The following is an 8,013-nucleotide window of genomic DNA, read 5'->3' on the forward strand; positions in this document are numbered from 1 at the left end:
CCTTTGACTGTAATGGATGCTACCATACACATAGTACAACAAGGAATAAACCCCTAAAGCCTAGAAGCACTTGATATGTTGGGACAGGTACCTGAAAGTCACACAAAGAAAAATGTAAGAAAAAAAATCCATCCCCCAGAATTTTAGCACAGATCTTGACTATCTATTCAACTGAAGTGTTAAAATAATACTTAAACAGTCACTCAGATCTCATCTTGTAGTAGACTAGCACCCATTACACCCCTCCTTGTTAGAAAGTGTTGATCCTCCTAAGAAAGAGCTAAGTGGGTTCTGCTGACTAACTGGGGCAGGTGGGGGTCATGGACACAGCTTTCTACAAAGGATATCCAGAGTGTGAGTAAAGGAGTCCACAGATAAAAGCCTATGGGACAGAAAAGCTGGCAGAAAAGGTCCGAGTTAAATGTTGCATCGGTGTTAAGTTCACTGTTAAGTGTTAAGTTAAAACCAAATCAACTGAAAAGTGGCAAGTTTGATCTAAACTAGCACATGGACTATGACAGACAGCAGACAGAGAACGGCACTGTTATTGATTTAACATCCAGTCCGTTAGTTACTTTATAGACATGGAGGTATCTCCCCGGTGCTCCGTGGAATGTCTTTCCATATATTTCTATAGGCTGGATTTAAAAAACCAAACTTCACCCTCTCATTCCAATTTTTGCTGTAGGTTAGTACTTACTCGGTTTCAGCTTTGTTTTCTGGGCACAGTTTTCTTCATTCAGGAGAAAAGTACAGTATAGATATATGGAGAGGAAGCAAATAACGGACTTTAACAAAGCTAACTATTATTTTCATCTATTCACTTTTTCCCTATCTATCTTTCATCCATCCCAAAGCAACATTTAGAGAGTAATCTTACCCTGGTAACAAATTCCCTATAGAGGAAAAGCTAGGTTACCATGGAATCAGTCAATTAATTTTGACACCTGCTTACTAAGATTGATCAATCATCTTTGATGTCTCTCTGCTAGGTTACTATTCCTCAATTTAGAAAAAAAAATACTCTCAATTGAGAATTAATGTGCCCCAAGACTCCCAAGAGTCTTTCCCTTATGTTAATACTTTCAGTGTTTGCTAATTCAAGTCACTCATTCCTGAAGCTCAACTAATTATAGATCCTTATCCAGGAAGACTTTATTTTAAAGAAAGATCCCAGTTCTTTGTGTATTAAGCCTCACCTTAAAATCCCAAAGAATCTCAACATGCTTTTCACCCACCAGTCAAGTTGAAATCAGTTAAAAGTTCGTTTTTAACCTTGTACCCATTCTCTCACACACTTCAAACCATTGAAGCACAGAACTCCACTTTAAAATAATATAGGCATGTTCAAAGTCATGACAGAATTCTATGTTCAATTAACATTTTTGTATGCCTTGTATTTACATCCTGTACATTAATTTTAATTGCATGTACAATAGTCCAACATGCTTATCAATAACATCTCTACTCTTGATGAAACATTCTCTACAATAATTCTAATTGATTGGAGCGACAAGAGTCAGTAAGGTTGCAGACAGTCATCACCTACAAGTGTCACTGTGAAAAACCTAGCCATGGGCTGCACTTGTCTGCAGCAGATGGTTCTGCCTCATAGATAGATGAGATAGGCTAGTTCCATTATAACAAGAAAATCTCCCAGTATTCCGCACAAGTCAGAAAGGCCTTCAAAATCACATGGCTGCAAGGCAAAGCTTATACCGCTTTCCCCTGTCTGCACCCATATTCCAGCCGCTATCTATTCTAGACATTTACAATACGCTAATCACCACACTGTTAAGCACCTAGCTAAATTTCACGGCTTGTAAGTCATTTGTGCTACCAAATCATGGCAAACTTTACACAGTCCCCACTTAGAGTAATAGACAAATTGGGTAAGTCTTTACAATGCTATATTACCACCACACAGTTTTAACACAGTACGGTACATTTTTCTTCTCAAAAGTAAAGCTTTATGGCACTCAATCTCGATAACTTTTCCAGACCAGTGTATCTTTAAAAGCAGTTCTCCCAAATAAGCAAAAAGCTTGTTCTGTAACAAAATTGTAATGTTGGTATCAGTGACACTTAATGATATGCACCCTAGAATAGAGTAGCTAATGACAAATGCATTCTGATTTTACCAAAACCTATAAGGATCCAAGTCTTAAACATTGTGCACTTAACTAAGGAAATGTTGCCCTTTTAATATGCAGCTAGACCTTGCTCTAGGTGGGGATGGATTATTAGCATTCTACTGGAATTGAGCAGAGTGCCATGAGGCAAATAATAACCATTGTGCTTCTTCCCATTAAGTTCACCTGAAAAACGCAACTGATGTAAACAAACAACAAATGCTTTAAATACCAAATAACCAAGAAAATCCAGCTAAGGACTAATGCCTAAAGGCATTCCAGTGTCATCAGCTTTAGTAACCCATCAGAGAATATATTCATTAATTACAAGCTTTGAAATTTAATCAAAAGATTAAAGTTTGACCTAGCCCTTGTACTATTAGGATATGCTGTGACTGGCATCCAGCTACAGGATATAGATAATCCCTTTGGAGCAAGGCATTCCTGGCTCTATAAGCATGTCTACTGCTGATCATTGTACACAAAGAAGATCCACAGAGGCTTTCCCTCCTGTCATTTACAATCCTCCTGACAATTAGCCCACAATTCCAGGGTTACTGATCAGTTACAAAACCCCAAATCCTTCACACATGTGCTTAACATATCAATTTTAACTGTAGTTAGCATGCAGATGACACCGCTTAATATCTACACCTTTCATATTTGCCCTCCCTTTTCCAAGTCAGTCAACAACTCACTAATGGAACAAACACAAGATCATCAAGTTCTCAGGCAAATTCTGCTCTTCCCAGAGCAGGTACTTTATTTAGCCAACACATCTTGCAACTGTTCCTTAAGTGAACTAGAATGACTTGTTTGCCTGAAAAGTATGCTCATTTTGCTCACCTGCACTCAGAATAATACTTTTTTTTTAACATTCATAATTATTAAAGACAATATGGAAGCCATCTTATTCAGCTTTCATTTGCCAAAAGAGGGGAAAAACTTTTACCCAAATCTAAATAGGTTTTAAATAATTTAGTTGACAGTATTCTCTCTTTAAATTCCTCTTGAAGACATAATTTGTGATGTTGCCTCTCCCAGATATCAAGCACATTGTTATTGTTAACTAGATATCATATGGCATTTTTCAGCTGCAGATCTTAAAGTGCTTCATAAGAAAGGGCAAGTACAATTTAGCCGTATCTGATATGTAAAGAAAACAGAGAGGCTAAGTGATTTGTCTAAGGTCATGCCACAGATTAGTGGCAAACTGGAAGCAGAACACTGGTCATCTCACTCCCAGTCTAGTATCTTATCCACTGAGCTATGCTAACGTCCTTTTAAGCAAGCTTAGGGAAGGATCAGAGTGACAGCGCTGGAAACTCAATCTTCCATTGTATCCACAGAATAGATAAATCAGGGTATCAGTGTATGCTTCCCGCACACCATCCAGTCAGCATGTATTAGTCCACTTTCAGGCGTGAAAACATAGTTCAGTCTCTTTGACTCATTCAGCCCTTGCAGGGAGATTTCATAAGTTAAGCACCACCACCCTCTCTTCTCACAGAACCATAATTAACCCATATTATATTGTTCAATAATGAATGGAAAGCATATGTATATGATGCTAAGTGTGTGTTAATTAATGCCTGTCTTGTTAGAGCACTTGAAAGAAGGTTGGTGGGAGGAGGAGTGGAATGGGAGAAAGATTTTTAGTCCCCTGAAGGAAAATCATTCAAATGTATTAACATTTTTTCCTTCACCAGGGAAGTTCCTGGAGATACATGTCATTTACATAAGGGTCCCAGAAACACAGCAGTATTAGACACTCTTTCCTTAATCTGTGTATCATTTTAACATTAGCCTTAATACAATTTTTAAAACTATATTCATCAGTTCAACATTTACTCTGTATTTGCAGGGGAGGGGAGGAAGTGGACTTGTGTGTGGTGGGCTTATTTCATCTCCAACTTCTGTAACCTACCTCAGTCATACACCCACAAAATCATGCCAGGCACAGGCAAACACAGCAGGCATCTGCGCGGGGGGCGGAATGATCATATATTAAGCAGAGACTTACTTGAACCGGCCCTGGCAGTGCTGGCACTGGTCGCCTACCCAGCCCTGGTCACAGAGGCAGGTGGAGTTGACACACCGCCCGGAGAAGCAGGAGGCCCTGTCGCAGGGCTTGGACTGGGACACCTGGGCATAGAGCACCAGGTACAGGACGCCGTAGAAGAGCAGCCAGCTGTTCATACCCAGCAGCGAGGCGGAGCAGCAGGGGGAAGAGGAACAAGGTCTCCAGACTCCGCGGGACGCAGGGGAGCCTGCCACCCTCCGCCAGGCGCTCCCCGGATCCATCGTCGCCGCCGGACGCGCGGACTCCGCCGGGCTGCTCGGAACAGACTCCCGCCCAGTCACCCGACCCGCGCCGGAGCGGCACTGCGAGCGGCCCCCACCCTCAGCCGCCGGGAGACAGTCCTGGGGAGAATTAATCCTGTCAGGGCGAGCCAACCCCCGCCCCGCCCCCAGCGCCGCAGCCACCCGTGAGGTAAAGCCCGGCCCTCGCTGTCCTGTCCGCTCCCCTCCTCCACGGAGGGGCAGCCTGGCTAGTGACCGTGCGGTTCCGCCTCACCAGCTCCCCCCTCTCCTCTGATAACGGGACTGCCCCCCGCCGCCCCCGGGCAGCAGCTGCCACCTCCTCCCCCCTCAGTTAGGGACTGAGCGCTCCCCCGCCCTCTACAGCATCGCCGCACCAGGCGGCCCGGGAGCTGGGGGGCGGGGAGCTCTTATCTGCCCCCATTCCCCCTACTGGGGGGAGGGGGGACAGTAGCAGCCAGCCGCTGTCCCAGCTGACAGTTTCCAAGCAGCCATTTTCCAGGGCTCATTATAATCTCCGCTCAGCGCCGCCTGGCCGGCTCGATGCCTACCCACCCCCTTCCTCCCGGGGGCTGCTCGGAGCCGCCGCTCGCTCCGCCAGGCCCGTAGCGCGAGCGCGGCTGCTCCTCTGTGGCGGAATCACCGTCCCCGCGCCTCAGGCAGGCGGGCGGCTCAAGCCCCAGCCCAGGCTGCTGATGGTGCTGCCGCCGCCGGAGCAACTGCCCTGGGAAGGATGCGGACTAAGAGCCCCCTAGAGTGGCGGTTATTTCAGTCACCCTCAGCCAGCTCCCTTGTCCCAAACACCTCTGCCCGCCTTCGCCCATTAAATAAATAAACCTGTGCTGGTGGCTGCCGGTCAACAGAAATCCCTCCCCGCCATGCTAAGGAAAGGGCTGAGATTGCAACGCTGTCTGCCTGCCACCCACCCTCCTCCTGCTGCAGCTGCTTCCCAGGAGAGACAATCCAACTACCCCACAAAGAGAGCTGAGCATGTGCAGCCGAGGAGCCCTTAAAGGCACAGCGCCTTGCGCTGTTGGCTGGGCTTTGCACGAGGGAGGGACAGCGCACTGCGCACACGGGCTTGTCGTCTTGTTAAGCAAGAAGTGAAGCGGGTCTTCCAAACCTCCAGCGGAGCACGGGGAGGAAGATTTCAAAAATATTTCCAACCGCTATGACACGCTAAAGGGAAAAACCACACGATGGTTTGGTTGTATTTCAGAGGGCCCTGCCTTATTCAGGGGCGACTTTTCGTCTTTCATACAGGACAAATCGCTGGATAGGAGGAAAACCATTTCTGTTTCCTACACCAGGTTTAAAAAATAAATTAAAAAAAGGCAGCGGTAACACGAAAGTAAGAGAAAGAGCAACGTAGAATGACTTTCTCAGTATCAGTGTAATTTTACTGCATTCTTATTTTTGCACATTTTCTAGAATGCTTTCAAAACAACCATCAACTGCAGAACCACCACAATTTACCATGTACTATTCACCATCTGACCCACACTCCATCTACTATCCATCTCTAATATTCCAAACTTCTAAACAGCTACAAACAGTTGTTTTTTATTGGTTTATTTTCCATACCACCTTCCTATGTTAAAACTGAACACACAGAGAGACAAAGTTTGGGGACCCTGCTGTCTATCCATAAAAGAGAGAGAGAGAGACAATGGTCACAACCTTCTGAAACCTGTACATAGCCCTCAGGTTGAGAATTTATGATGTAGAATCATAGAACTGTAGGACCAGAAGGGACCTCAAGAGGTCATTTAGTCAAATCCCCTGCACTCAAGGCAATGTAAGCATATAAGCAATGTCTGATGTAACAAAAATTGGGTGAAAGGAGAACCAGTTCCATTACTTAGTGTTTTGAAAGAGATGAACCTGAGTGACACAGTTAATTTCTCAAATTAGATCCAAATCTGAACTTTCAAAAAAATTCAGTGACATTCATATTTGGTTTTCTGGCTTAGCCCATGAAAGAGACAGGCCCATCTTTTCTTGGATCATATGCTTACCTGAACTTCCCCAAAATCCAGGCGACTGAAAGGAACCCAGTGCTTAGTGTAGTAGGAAGGGAGCCTGAAATATAAGGCCTCGTATCAGAAGCCTGGTATGGTCTAAAGTAGTGGTCAAAGCTTTGCTGCTATAAAGCAAAATTAAGTGGTGAGCAAGAGCCAAGTCCTGCTCACATGCTCATAGAACCTGGCAAAGAACAAGGCTGTTACTGCAAAAACACACACGTTCCTAAGAAAAGCTAGGCACAGGACACTCACGCAAACAAAAACACCCCAATACCAAGTATTGTACAAACATCCTCGCACCAAATATAACAGGAACATGCTGACCTCTCTTAAAAGATAAGGTCAGGATGACAGTATAATAAAAAAAGATGTTTTGATTGAACCAACATGTACAAGGAAATGAGTGGTAAAAACCCACGTCAGGGGGCAGTAACCAATCCTCTCAGAGGGGCAATACATAACTTATTTGCATTGATGTATAAAATGAAGCCGCAAAGGGAGTCTCTCTGCCTAGCCTCGGGAGGAACAGAAAGTCCGGCCGTTCACTGAGCTGATCCATTGTTACAGGCATACATGTATTAGCGGTCCAGTAGAGTCTGTGGGATATGAGTACTCAGAGCCATCCCTTGGGCAGAGCGAATTGGGGCAACAGCCCTGGGCCCTGCACTTCAATAAAATTGAGACTGTCCCAATATTTAGCCTTTTGTCTCGCGTCCCGACAGACGCCATTTGTCCTGATATTCAGATGAGGAGGCGGGGAGGTGAGGTGGGCAGGCGAGCAGCATGAGGAGGCAAACAGGGAAGTGAGCAGCAGGTGGGAGGTAGGTGAGAAGGCAATGCCTGGAATGCAGAGAAAAGCCAAAGCTCCAATACAGCAACGAGGCCAAGCAAGGCCTCAAGAAATTCAGCATTCCCACTGACAACTGGAAAAATCCTGCCTACAATCGTTCAGGCTGGAGAAGACTGGTGCAACCACCACGGAGAGGTATTGGAGAGCCCAGGCTGAAGCCCACAAGTGAACCAGGAAGCAGAGTATGCTTCAACTTCCATCTGGTAATTGGACCTCTAGCCTCTGTAAGAAGGTTTGCCGCTCACGCATTGGGCTCTTTTCCCATACCATTGCTAAGCACCACTGACCGGCCAACTTTGTCACATCTTTCATCTGTCAATTCAAGATGCTGGACGGCCATATAGAAGTCCCAACCAAGATCAGGGGCCCATTGTGCTAAGCACATATACATAGTTAAAAACAGTCCCTGTCTTGAAAAGCCTATATGCTTAACAGACAAGACAAATACAGCGTGGGAGAGGAAAAAGAGGTTGAGAGAGAAAGTGTTTTGCCCAAGGTCACACCAGCAGGGTAGTGTCATGAATAAAACTCTAGCATCTGGACTTAGTCCAGAGCTCCATCCACAGGACCACACTGTCCCACTAACCAAAATCTAGACAGATTATTTCATTTTTCTGAATTTCTTTTCTTCATTATTAAATATCTTCCTTTGTATGGGTTTTGTAATGAATCAGCGAGCTCATGC

General features: G+C 45.0%; 1 protein-coding gene across 5 annotated transcripts in view; it reads right to left on the bottom strand.

The window, feature by feature from the left end:
* The window catches only part of ATRNL1 (attractin like 1), a 1,010,697-nt gene extending 1,006,141 nt beyond the window's left edge, over window positions 1–4,556 (bottom strand). For all 5 annotated transcript variants that reach the window (XM_050958929.1, XM_050958927.1, XM_050958928.1 and 2 more), the window contains exon 1: window positions 4,156–4,556. In XM_050958929.1, coding sequence (XP_050814886.1) covers window positions 4,156–4,436 — 281 coding nt within the window. In that variant the 5' untranslated portion in view covers window positions 4,437–4,556. The remainder of the gene's footprint in view (window positions 1–4,155) is intronic.
* Between the last annotated feature and the right edge of the window lie 3,457 nt (window positions 4,557–8,013).

Source organism: Gopherus flavomarginatus, chromosome 6, assembly GCF_025201925.1.
Source record: "Gopherus flavomarginatus isolate rGopFla2 chromosome 6, rGopFla2.mat.asm, whole genome shotgun sequence".
Taxonomy (NCBI): domain Eukaryota; kingdom Metazoa; phylum Chordata; order Testudines; family Testudinidae; genus Gopherus; species Gopherus flavomarginatus.